This window comes from Cupressus sempervirens, chromosome 5 (assembly GCF_028749045.1).
Source record: "Cupressus sempervirens isolate cs-2001-9-10 chromosome 5, ASM2874904v1, whole genome shotgun sequence".
In the NCBI taxonomy this organism is placed as follows: Eukaryota; Viridiplantae; Streptophyta; class Pinopsida; order Cupressales; family Cupressaceae; genus Cupressus; species Cupressus sempervirens.
Window position 1 is genome coordinate 334,632,262 of NC_143122.1, and position 25,781 is coordinate 334,658,042.

The 25,781-nt window shown below is 33.5% G+C and overlaps 1 protein-coding gene across 1 annotated transcript; it reads right to left on the minus strand.

The window, feature by feature from the left end:
* Positions 1-358: 358 nt before the first annotated feature.
* LOC149556061 (glyoxylase I 4-like) lies at positions 359-2,831 on the minus strand. The gene is made up of 4 exons (XM_089830192.1): positions 2,664-2,831; positions 2,470-2,575; positions 1,126-1,447; positions 359-937 (listed from the first exon to the last, which is right to left on the minus strand). Exons 1-4 carry the CDS (start codon positions 2,819-2,821, stop codon positions 834-836), a joined length of 690 nt encoding a protein of 229 aa, XP_089686318.1. The 5' UTR covers positions 2,822-2,831; the 3' UTR covers positions 359-833.
* Positions 2,832-25,781: the final 22,950 nt, after the last annotated feature.

Below are 25,781 nucleotides of genomic sequence, written 5' to 3' on the forward strand. Positions count from 1 at the left end.
GATATAGAGATAATCTTGATCTTATAGACTAATGATTTCATAAATGTTACTAAAACTCATTTATACATTCATTCATAGATAATCTTCAAAATTGTTTATACATTCATTTCTAGAACATCTCTAGAATTGTTTATCCCCCATAAATATGAACACCCAATTCGCATGCAACATAGGGATCTGCTCCCTGTACTGCTAACAGTGGAATGTGCTGTCAATAACAATATCAGTAGGGAAGTATATCAATAAAAAATAACTGGTTGTACCAAAAAAAGGTGTTTTTTTTTTTACCAAGAATTAAACTTTTGTTTTATTTTGCTCTTCTGAGAAAATCTTGTCCATGAAATGAGCAAACCCACAGTTATGAAAGAACGTCTAACATTAATATTATTATTTATGTAGTTTCACCACAGTATGTACGTTCTCCTCATGACCACTAACATGAGTAAGAACAGAATCGTTCAATTTATGCATTTATATGAATTACACAGGTACTTTAACAAGTCCTGATGACACCCACAACCAAGAGTTTTGGGTATTCCACTTAAAACCACAAATGCTAAGCTGCTTTAATGCTCTTTACAAAACCAGAAAAAACCTCAAAAAAACTGTTCACACAAATACGATGTTGTACTGATACAATGCAGCTTAGCTTTCTTTTCCAACCACTAACTATAACATATAAACACTCGCCATAAGAGGGATTATTGCCTATACGAATCAGTCTTATATAGACAAAAATATAAGATCTTGCTTGTTCTTTTGGGCAGATCTACCATCGCAATGAATTTGAAATGCCAGAGGACCTTCTTTGAAATTTGTGTCTGCCATGGTTTTCACAGGAAGAAGTTCATTATGTCAAGCAAAACGGGATCTTGATCATTTGGTGCTACTACTGATGAACAACAACGTTCGCTTCCAGTTTTTGCCATGCCTTTTTCTGCAAGAACATGATATTTTCTAAATGATACATTCTAAGCTGATTACTTTAATTTGATTCATTTGAAATCAGATTAACAATTGCATGCTTGATTTTGTGCTTGGAACATAAGCTAATAGATGCTTATAATAAAATTAATTATATTACTGTAAATCAAATAAACCTATGATGAACTAAAGACTATTTACCAAAATCAGAGAACTCTGCTTCTTGTGGATTAGGATTGATGGAGACTAAAGAGATTTCTTGGAAGCTGTCTCTTCTCTCCTTTTTGGGTGTTGCTCTGAGCCATGGGAATCTTGATCTGAGTGAAGCTGGAGCCTGAGCATCAGTTAAGGGAGTTAAGGGAATCACTGGCAATTTGTTGCAGTTGCAGATCTCTATCATATACCCATCTGGATCATGGAAGAAAATTTGCTCTACATTTACTCCTCCCTCCTCCAGAATTCTTTTCTCATATTTCATCTTTATGTCTTCTAGCTTCCTCTGGATTGTTTCAACATCACTACACTGCATTCCACCGAGATCGGAAATAGTTATTACTATTCAACAATTATCATCAAGAAAAGCAAAAGTCTACAAGACAATGGTAAATTGTAATCCTCTTTACTCAGACTTAATACAATATAATAATAATAATTAATTCCAACAAACAATAAAAAATAGTGAAAATTTCTCCCAACACACAACTCAAAACATTCCTTCATGGGATTAAATCTAGTAGTCAAAACCCTTTATTATGGGTATAAGAAAAACAAGATCATTTTGAGATTTTTATTGTGTATGCCTTTGCATTCATCGTTCTCCACAGCACTCGATCTATCATTGTAAACAGATTAAGAAGGTCTTATGCCAACCACGAGAAACAGGGCTTATAAGAGATGGGTTTTATAAACTTTCCAGCCTAAACCACCTGCTCCCAATCATAGAAACTACAGATAGTAATGAATGTTTCTCCTCTGTAAGCTCTTCAATGATTTCGATGACATTCAACTATCCATTATCAAAGAAGGCATTAGAAGAATCTCATGACAATATAGATTTTGGACTAACATTCAATTCAATGATGATGGATCAGAAACTACTTATGGCAACTAAGAGAAAAGGGCTTATAAAAGATGGGTATTATAAACTGTCCAACCTAAACCACCCGCTACAAATCATAGGAAATGACACGTTATAATCAATGTGTCCACTACTTCAACTCTTCCCTTATAAACCACAAAATTCCTTGAAAAGGCTCAGACAACTGACATATGAACGGTGTATATGCACTCCAAACTCCCAGGAATGAATTTACAATCTAGATTGCCTGGTTATGTGACCCACTTCAATGAACAAACCAAACCAAACAATCCCTTATAAGAGATGCCTCAATGGGAATTGAGTTGAGCTCATGTAGTCCAATCCTGCTAAATCATCACAAATAACTTAGTTTAACATGAACTTACTGATGCTGTAATCCCAAATACTTGATGATGAGAAAGTTATACACAATTTCAAGTCAGAAATCTGTAACAGAGTAAACCCACCTGAAAAGAGATATGGTTATCCCTTGGATTGATCTCTGATTTCTTGGGAAGATCATCAACAGAAGTGCACTCCAAGAGGTGTATTCCGACTCCATAGTTGAACAACCTTCAGCAAAGTAAGGAACATTAAGAATCTAAAAGTTGAAAAAGCAGCCATGATTGAACAAACTTGATGCCTTGAGAAAACATCTTACCAAGCCCCTTGGAAATCAAAGGAGGAAGGCCTCTTCACAAGCTTAAACCCAAGAACATTTCTGTAGAATTGAGTGGAAGATTGAACGGACTTGCACACAAATGAGACATGGTTCAGAGCAAGCAAAGGCAGAGGACATGTACTCTCTCCCTTCCCCATATTCCTTCACAAATACCCAAATGGGATTTTTGGTTGATTTATAGGCCTAAAAGGGGGGTTTTTGGTTGATTTACAGGCCTAATAAGGTGAGTAATGGCGGGAAATACCACTACAGCTAGACTGATGTTGAAGAGATTGGTCAAGCTTTCATTTTTGGCATTGCAAAGAAACAAACACACATGGGAGATATTATATAAGGTCTTGAACGTGAGAATTTAGTCTGGATTCTCCCAGACAGACTAGTGGTCCACAAGAAGGATCGCGATTCACGTTGATATAATTAACTCTGCCGACAATTTTACCATGCAAAAGCTCCGTACTGTCACTTGTGATGCTCATTGCATATTTACCCTTTGGCTCAGTTGTGACAGGTGTTTAACATTGATGGCCGTTTAACAATCTAGGCCTAGTACTTGTGAATTTTGTAGGGCTCTTTTCCGTTTTCTCATTGAAGGGGTGTTTTACATTGTCTCAAATTGGAAAATTTGTGGGGATTTCATTTTGTAGTTTTTAGATTATGAGCTGTTGTTAGGTAGCTGAATGTAAAGACAATTCATTATAAATCAAATCTATTATAAGGTTCATAATTTAAGGCTAAAGTTTACATTAAGTTCAAGTAGACTCGAATTTAAGACCTCCCACATGAAAGTTTCGTAAGTTATTGTTGTGCTGTAAGTATTTACATGAGTAACTTTAATGTTTTTGATATTAAAAGCAACCAAAATGAGGGGTTAGTCCTTAGTACATCACTCTGGATAAACCATTAATAGCACATTAATAGGAAAACACTACCAACAAATTCACCCTTCCCTTAACATAAACAACATAGAACCACACCTAGTAAACCTAACTCATATGTCAACATACATATTCACATATCCACCAATAATAGCCAAAAAATTACTATCAGATAGCATAACTGAAATATGAGTAACTTTAGTGTAACAAACATAAGTATCTCATTGAAATTGAAACACTTGTTCTTTGTTTTGTTGAAGCTGAGCCACAATTTTCATATTCTTCTTGTTGAAGACCTAGAGCTTAGAAAAACGAAAAATCACTTGAAGAAAGATGTTAGGATTGACTATGCATGATTTATTTTTTAATATTATCTTGGAACATGGACTCTTGCTAAAGTCTTGGAGGATTGTCACAATAGCAATTGAGAGTTACATTCACAATTATCTAGATTGCATCTCAGTTGGCTATTGCTAAAAACCATTATGGTTCTTTACTTACAATGCTCAATACCACTATGGATGAGAGCATACCATTATGAATGATCGTGTGCTTTGTACTCTTGGAGAAAAGAGATATTTTCTCTACTTAGAATGCTCAATACCATTATGGATGAGATCATATCATTATGAATGATCATGTGCTTTGTACTCTTGGAGAAAAGAAATATTCTATGTTATTGTAATCGATTTCTTCACAAAATATTTACCTTTTAGCTATCTTACCTGATTTGCTTCTTTAAGTATTACTTGTTGGTTTACTTTGGCATTTTCTCTTGAAAGAGCCTCCTTCAAGTTGTTGGTATCTATTGCACATTCTTTTTCTTTTCATTAATGTATGCATTTTTCCCAAAAAAAAAAATGCCAAAGTAAATTTTTAAAGTGCTAGTTGTTTGATGATAGTTTAAAAAAAAATACTCTAATGTGTCTAGTTTTCCAAATATGCCTTCAAATCACTTGTCTAAGGTCAAATTATTAGTTGATCTTTATTTATTTGTTTTAATGATCAACTTTTTTAAAGAATGAATCTATTTTTGGAATGAATATTTATTTAGGTGATGTTTATTATTAGAATGGTTGGTTTATTTAGTATTTATTTAGGCAAGGTTTATAAGTGTGGGGAATTGAAGTTTCTTATAAGATTATACAATTTTATTAATCTATGATGTATTGAAATTCAATTAGGATACTTTAGATTCTATTTTCATTAATTTCAATTTCATGAATAGTGTTCTACAAGAAGTGTTCTCCTTAGACATCAAGAAGTTATTGAACGATCATTCTTAATCATGAAGATGCGTTTACGAGAACCACTATTAATTAGTCAATGAATTTGACTCTAAAACTATGTAGTTGAATCTCAATAAAATAAAATGATTTAATACAATAAGGAAAACATATACTTGTGAGTTGATGAGCGAAATGAGCACTATAATGAATGGTTAATGGGGCACAAACGATTGGCACAAATTCAACAAGTGGAATTGGAAACTAAATCAACTTGATCTTAGAGCTATCATATGATTTTAAACAAGCTTAGGTCAAAATAGTATTAGGGTAGATGATCTCCCATGAAGTTATGATGTTTTACCCCTATGAGCATCACACAAATCCATAGGGATGAAATAGATCATTCATAATCTTAGAGATGAAATTGTATGAAACACATTTATGGGAAATAAATCAATAAATTTGATTAGAAGATTATAGAACTACATAGGAGAAGTGTATCAATAGTTGTTTGCTTACAAATCTTAAATGACAAATTAGATTTTGATAACCAATGATTGTCTTTGCATGTGACTTTGCCACTTATAGCTATACTTCTAGCTTGTTGATAATAATGACACACAATGTGGAATTTGTTGTGTGTGTAAGGGTCAAAAAGTAGTCATTTAGAAGCATTACCTAATACCTACTTAAAAGATTCCACAATACTTGTGTAATACAACCGCCTAAAAATTTTCCAAGGCTTTTGCACAAATGTCCAAGTAGTTGCTAAAAAATTACCATAGTTATGCACAAATGTTCCATAGTTTTTTTTTATAAAAAAACTAAGAGGGCGTCTCTTCTACCTGCCTAATAGCCCATTTTGGGGCAAGCAGGGAAAAATAGTCCCCCTTGAGGCACGTGAAAATGCCCACAACACACTCACACCAAGAAACCTTAGGGTAGTCTTAAACTCGAGACCATGGGGGTAACCCATGACCTCAAGCTCAACCACTACACTAGATGGGCTGGACTGTTTGCCTTAAAATTTCCCCCCATGTTGGAGGCAAAGTCTAGTCCTATATCTTGGGCTAGCGGAGTAGGTAGTTGACACTCAATTATCATAAGGGAAATTGACCCACAACTCTTCTCCACTACGAAGATGAGTCAAACCCACGACCTCAAGGGAGAAAGCCTTAAGGTAAAACCAACTCACCTACAAGTGGCAGTAAACCTTAAGGAAAACCTATAGTTGTAAAAAAAATCTATTATTAGGATAGAAGCGAACAAATCTTAGAATGTGATATATATATATATATATATATATATATATATATATATATATATATATATGGGATTTTTATTATCATTTTTTGGTTTCTTTAAAGCAAGTAATTAAGAATAAGATGTATGTAGAATGTGTCACTATTGAAATGTGGGTTGCAATAACTATTCAACATTAATATTGCACAATAATACTTACAATGTTTCCTTCTTGGTGTATAATTTTTATTCAAATATTTTAATTAAGCATAATTTTTTATTTTATCTTTTTAAAAATACTACTTAGTGGTTAGCAGACGTTGCCATTTGTTGCTCATTATTTGTCCATTCATTTATGAGGCAAGGAACTCTAATTAATCCTTTCTAAAAAAATATTAAAATTAGATAAAGTTTATAACTATTTTTTTTTAAACAATTTTTTTTCTTATTAGCTATTCCTAATTTAGTTGGGGTTTTAGTCATTTTTGCAATTCAAAAAATAATTAAAATCAAATTAATAGAATAAGATTGAGGTTTTCCCTAGGCAAGAGCCTACAACACAACAATAGATTGTGAGCCTCTTATTTGGGAGATCTTGGGTTCAAATCTATTCAAGTTTAATAAATATTAATAATAACTAATCAAAAGACATAATAAAAATAATTAATCTTGGCTTCAGCTTCTTCAGCTTCTTACCGATAAATAAAAAAGAAAAGATGGAGGTTTTTCCTAGACCCTTTTGGAAGCTTAGCCTATTTTGTAGCACTCTCCAGAAACTTCATGTGGTTTTTTCTACAAATGCTTGCCTCTACTAGGACTCCAACATTGTACTTGGCTAATCTCTTATGTGTCAAAACTAAATGGATCTTATCTCTTATAACATCTTCTCCTTGAAGAAGAGCTCCATCCAGTTAATATATTTGTTATCCATGCAAAGAAACAATCTCTTAGAGAAGAACTTCTCTCCCACGTTTTTATCTCTAAAGAATGAGATGATGTAAAGTTAGATTGGAATAGAGCTATCCTTATTAGAGTCGAAAAATCCTAAACTTGTAACACTTTCACCATAAACAACTGCTTCATAATACTACTATCCAATATAGGATTTTGTAGCCAAAATGTCATCTATTAGTTAAAACCCTAGTTGGAGGTGTTATTTTATGAGCTTTTAGAAAAATATGTGCTTTCTCCTCTAACTTTAGCACCTATTAAACTCTACAATAATTTGATTAAATGACTTCAATAGTTTTATACATTTTCTCAAGACTAATAAATTTAGAAGAAATAACCACAATTAAACAAATTTAATTTCTTGTATTTGTGCTTTCCTCTCAAATACATATACATACTAGGATTTGATGACCACATGCAAAGACAATAAGAGACAAGCTCATTAAATCCAAGATATCTGCTAGTTGCTGCAAACTAGATGAGACGTGGTGTTGTTTCTTTGCAACTTGGTCAAATTTTGCTATCCATAACCCATGTGATTAGGCTATATAAGTTGCTAGCTATTGACTATAGGTGGGAGGCTAGGGTAAATGACTATCTAGTTACTCACGCACCATTGATTTCTTGTTGTTTTCACTCCAAGCCTAGATTCCTCTGACTAGGTGTTATTCTCACCTTTGATGGTTTGTTCATCCCTATAGAAGACCGTGTCCAATAGAAAATTCAATCTAGTTTTATTACTTCCAAACTATCATGTAACTTGCAAAGTTGGTAAATTTATATTATATTTTAAAATATTTATTCAAGTTCAGTATAATGCTGATAGATGATCTATTGGTTGTAGGTTTTAATGTCAATGTATTTGGTTAAGAATATGTGATAATATCTTCAAGTTCTATTTACTCTCCTTCATACTTGCCTTGTATTAATTGATTTCGATGCTTGATAAAATCAGGTAGAGGTAATATTTATAAGTAATGAATGGGTGTGGTAGTGAATGGGCATGTCTCCAAATGGAGACATAACCATTCACAATCATACCCAATCGGTGTTAACATAAAAAATGCTAATCATTAATCATTATTTACCTTACTAGTGATAATTGAATTGTAACCATTGTGATCGTGGTCATAGCCCGATCTTTCAAATCAATACTTATTCAAAGCAAGGATCACTATAAATGAGATACCGCAAATACACAATCAAAATACACACACACATAGAGATATGTATAGATTTTGATATCATCAATTTATTTGACCAAAGCTATATACCTTGACACTCCCTCTTAGATAGGGAAGAAAATGTACACACACATGTCAATAATTTTTTCCTTGTTTGAAAAGTGATATCAACTAAGTTGTGATATGCTTAAGAACATCAAGTTTCATGATATTCTTCTCAGTTATGGTGTGTGCACAAACATCAAGTCTCATGATCTCTAGCATATGTGATCATGGTATATCCATAGATAATATGTCTCATAATATCTACCATGATAAGAGAACGTAATGATCTTCTGCAAATATCATGTCACATGATGTCTATCAATCTGTCCTTTTAACTATTGAATGAATCGTCCATGAATATCAAGTCACACGATATTCATCATGATAGTAATCTAATCATTATAAAGTCATCACCTTATAATGTTAGAGTCAAAATTTCATTGAAATATCATCACCTTTTAATAATTTAAATAGGATACGCCCGTAAGTCATAGAGTTACACATATGATAAATGATTTTAAACTTTAAATATCTTTATATAAATATAAATACAATAGTAAGACTTAATCTCAAAAACTTACATTTTAATCATACCAAGTTTCTTTCTAAAGTGATCAACTTTCACTCTTGGAAGAGGCTTGGTGAGAACGTTAGCTATTTGATCACTAGCGTTAATATACTCCAATTGGATAGCCCCCCTTTCTACCATGTCTCTTGCGTAGTGTTAAGGAATCTCTATATTCTTTTATCTATCATGAAATATTGGATTCACATATAACTTGATGCAGCTTTGATTATCACAATGAATGATGGTAGGTTTTAGAGGCTCACCAAATAGACCTACAAGAAGTTTTTGAAACTACACTGCTTCTCTTACTCCCATTGCGACTGCAATGTATTATGCTATAGTTAAACTTTGAGAACTGAAGATTGCTTTCTGCAAATCCATGAGATCATGGATGATCCTAGATTGAAACAACATCTCGATGTAATTTTTTGATCTATCACACTTTCAACCCAATCAGAATCAGTATACCCATGCAACTCCAAATTGGTATTCTCATATTTAATTCCATACCCAATAATACCCTAAAGATATCTCATTATATGCTTCACAATAACAAGATGTACTTCTCTAGGTTCACACATGAAAAGGTTCAATGCATTCACAACATATAAAATATTTGGTTGAGTATTCATAAGGTACATCAGAGACCCAACTATCTATCTATATAGAATAGGATCTAAGTCTAGATTTTGTAGATGCTTCTTTTATTTTGTGCAAATTGGTTTCCATAAGTGTTGACATAGGTCAATAGTTCCACATTCCAAATTATTTTAGAATATCAATAGTGTACTTCTCTTGGTTTAGAAAGATGTTCCCTGACTCCTGTCAGATGTCTAATCCAAGGAATTAATGGAGAATGCCTAAGTCCATCATTTCAAATTCGAAAGCCAATTATTTCTTACACTGATTAATGAGGTGGTCTACTCCTGCAAGCAAAAGGTCATCAACATAAAGGATTAAAATAAACATATCACCATTAATTACTTTAAAATGAAGATTTGGATAAGCATCATTCTTGGAGAATATAAGACTTAGTAGATATTTGTCAATCCTTTAATACTAGGCTTGGGGAGCCTATTTAAGTCCATATAGAGCTCCCTTCAATTTACAAAAATAAGAAGCTGCATCATGAGTCACAAACCCTTTAGGTTTCTCTAAGTATACTTTTTCCTCAACAGTTCCATTTAGAAAGGTAGTTTTCACATCCATTTGATGGATTTTCCAACCTTTGGTAGTTGCAATGGCTATTACTACTCTGACTGAGGTATATCTAGCAACTAGTGCAAAGGTCTCTTCATAATCTTTTCCTTCCATTTGGGAGAATCCTCTGGCTACAAATCTTGCTTTATATTTTTCAATGTTGTCATCTGCAATATTTTTAACTTTGAAGAGCTATTTCTATGAAACAACATATTTCCCTTTTGGTCTAGGAACTATTTCCCAAATATCATTCTTTAGTATTGATTAATATTCTTCTATCATAGCATTTTTCTAAACTTTATGCCTAATAACTTTAGAAACATTAGAAAGTTTAGAGTTAGGAATCTCACACATTAAAGCATTGTATGTCAACTTTTGAGGTCTTTTTCTTTCTCTGAATGTCCCTTTAGGTGCTACAAATTAACTTCCTTCCTCTATTATCTTTCTTGCCCAGAGTGGCCTCTTAGTATTATCATTAGGATTCTCTTCTTGAATATTAGGGAGGATCTCATATTCATTTGTAGTCTCTTCAGGACACTCCCTATGAATCTCAAAAGTAGGAATTTCTTCTATGATCTTAGGTGAGTCATAAATCTCTATTCCATTTGAACCTTTTACTCTTTTGAAAGAAGTGTCTTCTTCAAAGATGACATCTCTACTATGTTCTATTTGATTTTGTTTAGGTATGAATATTTCGTAACCCTTTTGTTGTTTCACTATAGCCATTAAGGATTCCTTTCCTTCCAGGAAGTTCTAATTTTGTTCTTTTCTCCTTAGGTGCATGGATATACACAAAGCATCCAAATATCTTCAAATGATCGATGTCAGGTTTCACACCCAAAAAAGCTTCTTCAAAAGTTTTGTTGTCCAGATGTGAGTGAGTACATCTATTTTAAATATAGACTATTGTATTAGATGCTTTAGCCCAAAATGACATGCTCAAGTTTTGATCATTTATCATAGACCTAATAGTTTCTACAATAGTTCTATTTTTTTTCTTTCAATAACCCCATTATGTTGTGGATCGTAGGGAACTATAATCTCCCTCTTAATCCTAGCTATTTTATAGAAATATTTAAATATTTTTGAAGTGTATTCTTTCCCATTATTTGTTCTTAGAATTTTAATTTTCTTTCCCAAGGAGTTTTTAGTGATGGCTTTGAATTCTTTAAATTTTCTAAGAATCTCTTCAAATTATTTGCACTTAAGGAAGTATATCCATGTCTTCTTTGAGAAGTCATCAAAAAATGCCACACTATACAAAAAATTCTCCTAAGGATGGTGTTGACATGGGTTCACATAGGTTAGAGTGTACTAAATCTAACACATTTTTAGTTTTTCTCAAACGATTAGGAAATGAATTCTTTGTGTTTTTCCCCAAGGCATAGCTTTTACAAGATTCATTATAAAATTGAATTAATTTGGGTATTCCAGTTACTAACTTCCCCATAAAGGTTAGGGCAGGAAATTTGATATAACCTAATCTTTGATGCCATATTTATTTTGAATCTAAGGTCTCATGAACAAGAGCTTGATCTGTTTTAGTGCAAAGTTCATATAAGTCCCTATCTTACCCCTATAGTTTAAGCCTTATTTATAGTTGAATTCTTTTCCCATGCTAGTACTTGTCTTTCAATGAATGTAACTCTATATTCATCATCTTCAAATGCTGATATAGACAATAAGTTCCTTTTAATAACTAGTACATATAGTACTCCAGAGAGTTTAATATATTTTACTTTTTTAAGTTTGATGGTGCAGGTCCCAATTCCTTTTACGAAATGTGAAGAATCATCCCCAATTGTAACTTCTTCATCTATTTTTACTTGCATACTTTCTAGATTGTCTTGATATCCTATGATAAGTCTCAAAGATCCACTGTCAACTATCCAAGTGTTAGACTTGGTTGATACTTGACTAGACAATGCTAAGTCAAAGGCACACTTTTTAGGGTCTTGATCTTCATTTTATTTATCAGTTTTGGAAAATGACACTTGAAGTTTTGATTGATCAAGGAAATTTAGTGCATAATGTCCATATTGAGCACATTTAAAACATTGAATTTTAGACAGGTCTTTCTTTAGTTTTGAAGATCCCTTTCCATAAAAATTTCTTTTCCTTTTAGGGTTCTTCTTCTTACCCGTTTTATGATAGTTCATATTAAGAACATGAATGTCTTCATCTATAGGCTTTTGTTTTCCTTTAGTCATTTTTCTTGACTCTTCTTGAAGGCAGTCAAATTTTAATCGATCCAATTTTAGAAGTTTAAATCTTGCACTTATACCCTGTACAAATGGTTCCCATGAATTTGGTAGTCCTCATAATGCTATTAGGGATAACTCTTGATTTCCAATTTCGTATCCAACCGAAGATAATTGATCTCTTAATTCAACGATTCTCATGAAGAATGCATTTATTGATTCTCCTTTATTCATACTTATATGATTCAATTATCTTTTGAGGGAAAGTCTTCTACCGATATTATTAACTACAAATTCATTTTCAAGAGCTTTGAACATGTGGTATGATCCTTCATGTATTTCTATTATAAGTACTATAGATATGATCTTGAACAACATCCACTATAATTTTCATGACTTTCTCATTATTCTCAATCCATTGAGTTTTCTCTAGATCATCTTTTGGTTCTTCCTTTTCTTCTTTCATAAAGGATTCTTATTTATTTTCTTTTAGTAGCATCATTATTCAAAGTTTCTAAGATGCAAAGTTTTTAGCACTTGCAAGATGGTGTTCGAATCTTAACATGTTTAACATTTCAGAAGAATAATATGAGACTGCAACTCAAGTTGTAAATCTAATCTCTCAAACTTAGTAAGATCCTTCCTTAAAAAGGCTTTGATACTATGTAAATTTGGTAAGTTTATATAAGATTTTAGAATATGTATTCAAGTTTGGTATAATGCTAATAGCTGATTTGTTGGTTGTAGGTTCAAATGACAATGGATTTGGTTTAGAATATATGTGATAATATTCTTCAAGTTCTATTTACTCTCCTTAAGATTTGCCTTGCATTAATTGATTTCGATGCTTGAAAAAATTGTGCAAACATAATATTTATATGTAATGAATGGATGTAGTAGTGAATGAACATGTCTTCAAATTAAGACATGACCATTCAAAATCATATCCGATCGATTTTAACATAACAAATACTAATAATTAATTGTTATTTACCTTATCATTGATAATGAATCGTAACCATTGTGATCATGATCATAGCTCGATCTTTCAAATCAATACTTATTCAAAGAAAGTATCAGTATACATGAGATATCATAGATACAAAATCCGATTATATATACATATATAGATTATGATATCATCAATTTGTTTGACCAAAGCTATATGCCTTTGTTGGAAATACAATAGGGAAAGTCAACTCTAAGAGGGGAGGCTGAATTAGTCCTTCAAAACTATATCCATTAAAACATTCACCACACATCCATCTCAAAATTTGCATATAAACTGAAATAGTTAGCTAAACATGTTCATCCATAGCATGAAAACAATAAACATTCAACACATATATGACACAAGATATTTGGTTACCCAAAAACCCTCCAATGAGAAGGTAAAGTTGGGGTGTGGATGACACCCACAAATCTTCACTAATACAGTTGTAAAGTGTATCCAATGAAGGTTAAAATGTTTGATCATAGACTATGTTCCACACTGTGAAAAGTCTTGTCCTGTTAAAGGCTTAAAAAGATTGTTAGATCTTACCCTGTTAAAGGATTTCAACACCCTATTAGAAGGGTGCTTAGTTAAAGGACATCAACTTACAATAAAGTAAGCACCCTGTTAAAGGATTTATAAAAACTTGGTAGGACTACTCAGTTAAGAAATTTTATAGATTCACCTATTAGAATGTCTCAGCCTTGATCCTTTAGTTAGTATTGGTCTACTAGATATTAGATCTTCTCTTTACTGATATATACTTGATCCTCTCTAGTTAGATGTATCACTTCTATCCTCTCTACTTTCTCTATTCTCTCCAACTAATTTTGCAATTCATATCTCATTCACAACTCCCTAGTCACCATGAATGCTCTGTCTACACATGCAAACTTCTCTATTTTCTCATTAAACTCTTTAGGGTTTTTCCTCCTTAAGAAGACCTAGGTGACTTAGGGTTAGGTAGGAATCAATGATTGCGATTCACCCATTTTTCTTCTTAGAACATCCCTCAATCTGATTGATTGCATGTATTGTATAAAGATTCTTAATATAGATCCACATATATCTTCTAGAATCACAAAACAATCCTTAAGTTAGTTCATAAATGATTTACATAGGATTTTGTGCCATTACAAACAACTATGTCCAAAACTATTTAGTCAGCACTTGAAGCCTTTGATGCTTGGTATCCACTATATTTTCAATGTTGTAACTTGGTCTCTAAATGACTTGACATCCACTGTTCACTTGACATTTGAATCACTTGGCATATACTAACTTGCTCATCATTGGAGTGACTTAGCACTAATTATCTACTCGACACATACTAGTGCTCAACACATACTATATATCTTGCTTGGCATGCATTATTTGACAACTTATGCTCAGCATACACTGCTTACTTGGCATGCACTTTTTGAATATGACTAAGTGTGTAGTCACTCATATTTCAAAACCAATATGAGATTAACAATATCCCCTTTTGACATGAGTGGAAAAAACACTTTTTCATGCATATATAACCTTAACTTAAGCATAACTCAGAGAATCTATAACCTTTACTTGACTCGCATACAAAATTTTGCAAAATTAATGACTTATCCATCATACCTCAAAACTTCACAACTCCTACTAAGTTGATTGTTCTGTGTTGTAATTGAATTTGATACTCCTGAGTAGATTTGCTTCAACTGCTGGGCATTCTTTGTTTCTAAATTTACTCCCCCTTTTTTTAATCTCTCCTTTTCTGTCTCAATTCCCCTTTTACTTAATATCCCCCTTTTTAAACATTGATGTGATGGGTGGTACACGAATAGTGTGTTTTTCCAAAAATGTTTGATGGAACTCCAATATAATCTTAAGTGCTGCATCCCAATTGTTACACACCACCTCTTGAGATTAGATTTGAACATCTAGCTCAACAACAAGGTCTATTAAGCCTTCATGAGTAGAAAGATGAGTATCTTTCATCATCAATATTTTTGTAAAGGTTAGTTCCTTGTGCAACACCTCCATGTGTAGGGTCAACATGGCTTGAATATTAATCAAGGTAGCACTAATATTTGCATCTTGTGCTTGTAGCATAGGTAGTTGACCTTGAGTAGATAATAACCTTTGAAAATGAGTCTGACTATGACCATGAGACAACTTAAGAATATTACTTGTCTTTAAATCTTGCTACAACTGGTTAATAGCCCTATGTGATTCTTGTGTAAATAAGTTCACATCACAAAGCTTTGTGTATATAGAAAATATGTTCTCTAACACCTTTTTCACATCTTCCATCTTGGTTGCTAAGTCAACCCGTTTGAGTGCAATGACACTAGAAATCTTTTCATCAATCTTTGTTGAAAATCTCTTCTCAGACCATTCTAAAAGTTTGGTGTTTGTGTCCAGGTTTGCATCACTGATTTGATCCATTGAATTCACCTATTGCTCAAGAATAGGTTTATCTATATTAGGTTCTTGGAGGCTGAATGCATCAAGAAATATGTCTTTTATGTCATATGACACTTATCTTTGATTGTGCTCCCTTCTGAGTAACTCTTGATTCTTCTTCCTTGCTAGGGCTTCATGCAATATGCTCATCTGTTCTATGGTGATTGTTGCTAGATCAAACATTGGAAGTTCAATCACCTCATCTAAGTTGACATCTCCATAAGATGTTCCTTCTTCAACCTTAGTTGTAGCAAGACTAGGCCTTGATGACTGCAATGGTGTAGCATCTACACTTAGGCTTTGAAGAGTTTGACTAGGAATATGAGATATAGAGCTTGGTAGGGTAATCAATGTCTAAATTGTGATTTATTCCTTTAGTTTCATAGTCAAAACTAACTCTTTAGTCATATTCTTCTCCTTCCTTGTTTCATCTTCTTCACCTTGTATCGGTGAGTTAGGTGCAAGATTGCCTTCCTAACCTATATGGACTTCTATCCTATCCTTATCAACTGTCAATACTACTTGCACTGAAGCATTTGGCACCAATGTGCTAACATTTGATGTCACTATGTCCTTTCTTTGGTATACCATAATGGGAATTAAAACATGAGTGTCAGTGGTAACACCCAATAGTGCTTTTGGACCTTTTGTCTCTGTCGATGAAAGGGGTACACTAGATGTGTTAGTGTTTTGTTTCTTCCCTGCTGATACCTTGTCAATTTCATTTGTACTTATTAATATAGGATTAGTGAATAGTTTAGTAGCTAAATTTGAATCCTATAGTATCCTTTTCAAATCATCCTCTATTAAAGGATTAATGTTCTACACTATGTTAGCAGAAACATCCTTTATCTTGATAGTTTCTTGTTGAGTAGCTTGTTCCACATGAGGGGGACTAACACTCAACATATGTACCTCAAGTACATTCTAATCTTATTGCTACTCTTCTTTAGCTATAGCCTCTGCATCTATTTTCTTTTCTATGCCTCGTTCATGTCCAACTTTGATAGATTCATCCTTTGTAATCTCCACTACCTCTTATTCATCTTTTTCCTCACCTACCTCCTTAGGTGCTTGCTCAATAAGCTTTTTCTATTTGCAACCCATAGACAAACTTCCATATATAGGTACTTTGTTTGACAACCTCCTCAATATTATTCTACAAAATTTAAAGGCTTTGTATTTGGGAGAAAATCTCCCCTTCTATTTGTTTATGGCCTTAGTCATAGACGACTTGTCCAAATTTGGCATTACTTTGGCTAGAGTAGTCTCCCTTATATTCCTTTTAGTAGTTAAACTATATTGCCACCTTTACTCAACTCTGTCATATAGACTTTTGGGTAAAGAGTTGGAAAGCTCAATATGAGTATTCTGAAATGTGGCCATCATCTTATATATAGATTCCTCAACCTTATTCATTTCTACCTTTCCTAGTTTGTCAAACTCAACATGTGTGAACCCTAAAAAATATGCATTATTCTTAATGTTATCACACAAGCTGTCTAAATTAGAAGAGGGACTATGGCTTACCACTTGGAATTGACTATTGTCATTTGACTTGGTCTTCTCCTTATCCAACTCAAATGGAGCTATATACCTCCTCTTTGGTTGATCTTGTTGACTTTGATCTATAGTAGTGGTTGTTTTTTTTCCTTTGGGTTTGTTAGCTTCCCATGTTTTCTTTGTAGTAGCCCTTGTGCTAGCCCTAGTGATAGGTACTGCTAGCTTTTATTGTTTTGACTTCACAACCTTCTTTGGTTTCTTTACTGTTGGCTTCTTGGCTTTTATCTTCTTCTTCTCTGCAGGTTTAGGTTCTTCACTGGCTTCTTCTCCCTTGACACCTTCATTATGTTCCACTTCCTCTTCTTCTTGGTCTTCTCCTTGACCTTGTGTTAGTGCAAGAGGGGCTTGATTTGGTTGCTCATCTTCTTCCTCTTCTCCCCCTTCACCAAATCTCCTTGTATTAGTGCAAGAGGGGCTTGATTTGGTTGCTCATCTTCTTCCTCTTCTCCCCCTTCACCAAATCTTTCCTTTAGCCACAAAATCCATCTTCAAATCTATTATGATTCTAGATTTAGCTTCCTGATAATTTCCAAATGAGGTTACACCCTTATCTACTTCCTCTACTAATAGTTCTATGATCGCTATTGATGCCTCATCCACATTGATTTCATAGGGCAATGGCCTAAGCCATCTAACCCTAGGAACAACTGCTTGAACATATGTAAAATCAACATCAACTAGAAAATAAACATCATTATAATATTTCTCTACTAGTGACACTAGTATCCTCAGTCTTTATTTTATAGACTTCTTAAAGTATTCAAAATAGCTTGTCATGAATGACTCAAAGTTATTCCCAAGTTTCTCTATGAAATCTTTAATTTGAAATGCAATAGATCTATTGGTCTATGAAGGAAATTTTCCAAATGAAGGAAATTTATTCTACACATAAAAGAATATGCAAACCAGTAATGAACTGAATTTGCATTGTGCACTCTTATTCTTGAAGGATTTGAGCAATACACAATGCAAATCCAAAAAGCCCCAAGAATTCTTGCATGTAAAAACTTATCACAGAGAAGAAAAAAAAAGAAGAGGTGAGGGTTTGCTCTGAAAATATGCAAATTGTATTCTCAGAAATGAAAAATATGTAAGATAATTACAAATGATCTATCCCTATAGAAGAAGATCAAAACCTAAAAAGGGTAACCTAAAAGGTAGATACTATTTAATAATTACTAATTAATTACTAAATGAGAATGAAAAAGGTGCATAAGGTGAAATATTAAGAAGGGAGAAAAGGTAATTTAATAAATGAAATGAATTTAACCTTTTTCTCTAACACCCCCCCTTAAGATGGGCAACAATGTAGTTACAAACAATGTAGAAAGAGCATGGAAACTACAATGCAATGCGGAAAGAAAACTTGGGTCCCAACAACAAGGCCTGATGAGGTACCCAATCATAATCTCTATGAAATAGAGAAATAGAGAAAACCCAGTGGGAAAAACCCTACTCCGAAAAGAGATAGAAAAAGGATACACAAATGGAACATATCAAGAGAATCTCTAAAGACCATAAGTATAATGAAAGCCTCCATGATAGAAGCTTGAGACTCCATAGCTCCCCCAAAATGGTAGAACTCCTATGTTGATGAACATACCAATGTGGCTCCAATATGAAGGAAACAAAGGTAGTGGACAAGGATGATAAAACTGATGTATGTAAGGTGTAGTTGGAAGTCCTAGCTGATGCTTAAAGGAGAAAGTATGAGAATCCTAAAAATAGAATCTCCAATGGAGGTGGAATAATAGGTGTGTTGAATCTATCATTTGAGAGGGAATATGTGTCCTCTGATATATCCTCAACAACTATGGTAGGTGGCTCAATGGATAGAGCTACAATAGTAGGAAATACAAAGAGTAATCCTATGTAAGAGATGAAATCTAAATAGGAGGTGGAGGTGTAGAAGTCATAGCATTGGTCTCAGGAACAACACATAAGTTCAAATGACCCAACTTCAACTCAATAGACTCTCATGAAAAAAGAGAGCGAGTCTTTGATAGTGGAGATGGTGGACCAAAATGTGAAAAGGAATATAGATGAGAAGCATTATCAACAATCCCTGTAGTAATAATATTGTCTATCTCACTATCTCTAATGTGCACTGAATCCTGTGCAAACTCAACTGTGTTTCTTGTCCCACTGTATATAATTTGATAAATAGAGAGAAGGTTAGAGGACAAAAATGGAACATAAATTACATCATGAAATGTACCATCATCATTGTCAATATAACCTTTCCCACATATAGTTATAACAATGTTGTTCCCCATCAAAATGTGTGGAGTAGGAGAAGCCTCAAAAGAAGAGAAAAAATTCCCGAGAAGATGACATATAGTGTGAAGCACCTGAATCTAGTAACCATCTAGAAGAATGAGGAATAATAGTTGCACATAGTGCATGACCATTTCCTATATCTTTACCATCTAACCGAAATGATGATGATGATGAAGGTCTATGAGAAGTAGAAGGAATATCAATGTTGCTCTTCTAAAGGAGAGCTATTAGATCTAAAGCCTATTTGGCATAACCATCTAATTTCTTCTCATAGAAATGTGACTCATCATGATTAGGCTTATTACAATAAGCACACTTTGGTATTTCTGGCTTTGATTTACCCCCCTTAGGAGGAGGTGGCCCTGATGAACTATGAGTGCTAGAATCAATCTAAGATTCTATGGAATGAGATTTGTGAGTCTTCTCCTTCATCCCTAAAGATGGCTGAGCTACCAATAGATGAGTCTGTGAGCCTATGAGAGAATCCAACCAAGAGAGCTTATCTTTCTCTCAAGTCAAACAATCAAAAAAAACCTCAAAGGATGGCATGGAAAATCTATTACTAAAAGCATCTTACGTGGAATAGAAGGTAGAAGAAAAAATCTAAAAGTTTCCACAAAGCTTAGAAAGAATAAGATAAATACACTTAGCATCAATCTTCACCTTTCCACAACCTTGCGACAAGGATCTCTGTTGATTAAACTTCATCAAGAAGTCCTCAATGGAAGGAAAGGAATCATCTACAAGAGAGGTAAGCTCTACCTCTATCGGAAGTGCCTTGAACTCATTCATAGTACCAAACAAGCTATGACGCTTGGTCTACATAGCAAGAGGAGTATTGCACCCATCCAAATGAAATTGTATATTGTTTGATACCTGTAAAGCAATCAATTCTATTGCCTCATACATCTTTTTCCTATGTTTCATGACCTCAAAAGATCTCTAAAAAATTGGTTGCACAACATCTAAACAAGACCACAACCCTTTTGACTAAAGAAGTCAAGTCATCAAGGTCTTTCAAGTGTGATATTTATGAGGGATCAGAAGTTCTAGACAAGAATAGGTCTTGACCATTGTTTTAGAAGGTGTTGCATTGTTTTTGAATATATTTCTAGTTTACACAAGTAAATAACATAAATAATATGACAAAACATCCCCCACAATGCAAAAAACCAAATGCTAGCTGCTAGAAGGAATGCATAAATGAGAGAAGAGAAAAAAGATTCAGAAATAAATTACAAATACCTAGTACAAAGTACTAGTGAATTGACAAAGAATCTAGAAAGTTCTCAAGAATATCTTTTTGTTACTTTTTTCAGATCTAAAAATGGAGTAATAACGAAGAAGTTATGCCCCCCTAAAGATAGAAGTCATCAATAAACTTCAAGCACAATAATAGGTACAAAACTGGAAAAAATTCCCAAAAACACATATGCCATTGTATTCATCTTAGAACTAGCTTTCTAGAGCTTGATCAAAAAAATACCCCCATATGATTAGGATATCACAAAAAAATGAACAGGGCCCTCAGAAGCACTTAAAAAAAAAGAATTTAAAAGAATTTAAATAAAAAATCTAAATAAAATACTGCTGAGCCAGAGCAGTGGACAAGTGGGGCCACCAATGGTGGTGGTGGGTTGGAGTCGTAGGGTGGTTGATTGGAGCGGTGGGCTAGAGAATACTCATGGCAGTTGGAGAATACTCACGCAACTGGAAAACAATGATGGCAGTTGGTGAGGGTGAAGCAGCAATGCTGAAAGAAAGCTAATGACCAGTGGAAAAATGATGTTGAAAAACCCTACATAAATTGCCAAACCATGTGCGGTGCCAAAAAAGGCCTGCAGCTATAGGGAAACCTTGCACAGTGCTAGCAAAGGTGTCTGGAGGCTTGAAAATAGCCTATAGCCCATTTTTATGTCCATATTTTAATTTTATTAAAAAATTGCATCATAATGCATGTAGGAGGCTACACAACCCTGCTAGGAAATTTTTTTTGCCTCCCAGATCAATGTTGTCCAAAATTGACAAACTTTATATGAAAATGGGGTTTTGACACCTTTTGAATCCAACCATGAGGTCTATTTAGCCTCAAAGTGCTCCAAAAATCAAAGACCCCTCTATTTTCACAAAAAATACCTGAAAAACTCCATATCTATTTTATGAAAACCTTGTTCTCCTTTTTCTTCAAATATCGAACAAGCTATAATAGATCTTAATTTGATACCATGAAGGATTTGAGCAATACACAATACAAATTCACAAAACCCATAGAATTCTTGCATGTAAAAACTTGTCACAGAGAAATAAAAAACAAAAAGAGGTAAGGTTTTGCTTTGAAAATATGCAAATTGTATTCTCAAAAATGAAAAAGATGTAAGATAATTAAAAATGATCTATCCTTATAGAAGGAGATCAAAACCTGTAAAGGGTAACCTAAAAGGTAAATGCTATTTAATAATTACCAATTAATTATTAAATGAGAATGCAAAAGGTGCATAAAGTGAAATATTAAGAAGGGAGAAAAGGTAATTTAATAAATGAAATGAAATTAACCTTTTTCTCTAATAAATCTTTCTTATGGCTCCTAAGTTTTTTGATAAATGCTAGAGTTGTAACTCGACAAGGTCATAAGAGTGATCTTTCTTCACTATCATGTAGCCTAAATCGACAAACATATAAGACATATTGTTCAATCTTCTCGACTAAAATAACTTGTGAGCAATAATTTTCACTACAAATACAATTAGGAGATCTAAAATTGTATCAATTGTCATCCCCCTTTTGTTCCATGTAGGCCTTGTATTCTTCCTAGTTACCTCCTTTGCATCACTTCACATGTCTTGGGTCTATCAAGAGAAGGATACCCTGTTACTCATTGAATGATCTTTTTGGTGATCTTTGTAGGGCCATTTTCTAACCATACATAGTGATGATGTATTCTTCTCAATAGTATCTTAATCCATTATGATTTGAATACATTTGGAAAATCTAGGGCATGAGTTAACCCTTTTCTCTCTACAATCTTATTTTCCTCCTTCAACACTCCATCAACACATAATTTTCCATACAAATATCTGATTTCCATATCTCCAATACTTCCAACCTCACAAGTTTAGCAACATCTTACATCTTGTATCATCAAAACCTTTGGTGGTATCATAGATAATGCACCAGTTAGATCTCCATTATATGCAATCTTGGGCATAGATTAGAAGGGTGGTTGTGTAAATTCTTTACTTATTAATTGAACATTTAAAACCTCTTTTCCTTCCTTCCTAATAGCAATAGAAGAACTAGACACCATTTCAAATAACTAGGGTTTGCAATAATTCAAACAACATAATTTGGTGCACGATAAATACCTTATGACTCTGATGATTGGTGATGAGTAGCAACTGAATCCAGTTGACAAATGCTTGAATCCTTCACCTCAATTTTCCATATGCTCTTTGTGGTCTCTTTAATCTTGAATGAATGCAATTGAGTCAAAAATCAACCATATAGCCCTTAAAACTTGACAATAAATGCTTAGTGCTTACACAACCGTAAGGTCGACTATCATAGCAATTTCAACTCACTCGGCAACCACAACAAGCTTAGCCAATACTACCAACTTTAATAGCTTTGAACCAATTGAAATTTTGTTTCCACTTGACAAAAACATGAAAAACTAAAAAAAATTATAGTTTATTCCCAATACATTACATCTTAATTCATGCATATATAATATTTTCAAGAATTAGATTCTTGGAACTCATGTAAAATATATCAATGAAAATATCAGTCCCACATGCCTTTTGGTTGCCTAGTTGGGGGTGATGTGATCACCTAATCCATTGGATGAAGTGACCTCATCTGAGCTTGATCTACTGCAATCTTCCTTTTTCTTCCATGTCTTGTTCATCTTCACTTTGATATTCTCCACATCAATCTTCTCTTTGCCTTTTTTTAATTCACTGCTAGGTACCTTTGACCTTGTTGGATAGTTCCTACTTATGTGACCAGTCTTCAAACAACAAAAACATGTAGCTTGACTCAACCATCTACTATAATCACTTCTGAAATGTGTTCTAATGCAATTCTTAGCAACATGTCCATACTCTTGATAATAGCAACAACTATACCTTGTATTGTAATCCCAGTTGTAGGGCATTCCATTGTGTTATCCCTTTGTCTGTTTGTTTGATGACCAATTAGGCTTGGATCTGCACTCATATGCTCTATGTCCATACTTCTTATAGTTATAGCAGTAACCTTCAAATCTTTGTGTGCTTGTAGTCTTGGTCTTGCATTCATGTGCCTGATGTCCTTGCTTATTGCACTTACGATAGTTATCCATGAATTTAATCTTAGGGTTCTAATTTGCATTGTTGCTCTTGCAAACATTTTCTATATGACCTAACTTTCCATAATTATGAGAAGTGGGTTTATAGTTCTTACCTTTTTTGTTTCTTTGTTCACCACTTTTAGATGATTATCCTTCCTCAGTACTAGTGTATCCCAATCCAGTAGTATCATCATTAGATCTAGGAGACCTCATCAACTTCTCAAAGTACTTGATGGCTTCACTTGGTTTGTTGAAAATTTTAGCAAATTCTTCATCTCTTCTTAGATCATTTCTCAATTGTTCATTCTATAATTTCAAGGTTGTGATCTCAATGTCCTTTCCATTCAATTCATGATTAGCAATCATCACTTGATTTATTGTTTCCAGTTGCATGCTAGTAATCCTATGTACCTCTAGTGTCTTCTCTTCTAGTCTGTTGGTCAATACCTTTTTGTCATCTTCAATCATGACTTTTTCTTCCTCAACTTTATTTTTTAGCTTAGTCACCTCACATATCAATACTGATTGGACTTCTTGTTCTATCTTAAGATTTCTGATCTCTTTAGTTAGGGCACCATTCTTTTGCACTAGATCTACAACTACTACATCAAATTCACTCAAGTTTCCATCTGCAAAACATTCAGTAGTGTTTATTAGAAATAGATAATACTGAGAAGGGGGGGGGGGGGGGGGGGGGGGGGTGAATCAATATTTTCAATCTTTTTGCCCACAACTAGATACTATTAATTACTTTAATACATGTAGAAGGAAGTAAACCAATAATGCTGAATAGTATAAATAACCATACATAAAGAGAGCTCATAACACCATATTTTGTTAACTAGGGAAACCCTGGCCAAGGCAAAACCTCGGTGGGGATAGAACCCACAAGATGATTCACTATATAAAGAATTCAATTAAGGATATTGAACCTGTTAGGAGTCTATGAAGAATGTATAATATCTCAAGTCCTTGTTAGGAGACTAGGCCTTGTTAGAAGCCTCAACCTTGTTAGGTGTTGGTGGATCATAAACAAATGTGTGTAAGAAGAGCCCACTACCCTAACATGCAACTATATAATAAGTTCTTCAAGATTATAGATATACATACAATAATGGATCACTTGCTCTACTTTACAATACTTCTGATTATTAGTTCTTCATACAAGGAGTGGTTGTGCATATATCAATTTGCATCATATCTCAAATTATCATATCACATAACATTACTTTGCATCACATATCGTAATATCACATTTCCTCTAACTTCGCAATTGAAGTTCTTTACTTATATCAATCATATTAATAAATTCTTCCTTAGTCAGCTCACATATAATCCTTAGAGTCGGCTCATCAAGATTTAATAAATGAAACAATTCTTCAAGTCATACAACTCAATCTATTGACTTGCTTTATTTTGCACTGTAAAGTAATTGCATAGGTATTTCCTTCATAAATTGAACTTGGTTTCTTGTATGGACATGCACACTGGTATGCATCATCAGAGTAACATCATGCATCTATGCTTAATTGCACAAGAGAATATTTTGCTATCAATAAATCTCATCATACTGCTGTAACATTGTCCAATACTTAGACAATTTTCCTTCACAAATAATCATAACTAAATTACAAAACATATGTTTCCATAAATGAAAACCACCTATCTCACCTTATTTGACTGATTGGTCATATTACCAACAATCTCCCCCTTTGGCATTGATGGCAAAATTTTGGGAAAATTGGCTAAGTCCCAAAAATCCTGTCATACCAATCAAGGTAAATAACCATACATAACATAGTAAAAAAATTATATTGATGATTTGAAAAGATTACATCCCTTCTAACTCTGATCACAAAGCTTGCTTAAAGAAAAGCTTACTACTATATGTCAAAGTACAACTATATAACTTACAATTACAATTTTTTTTATTTCTCCTTCTTTGACATCAATGACAAAGTTGTCAACAAAAAGAAAATCCTGTCGAACTCTTAAA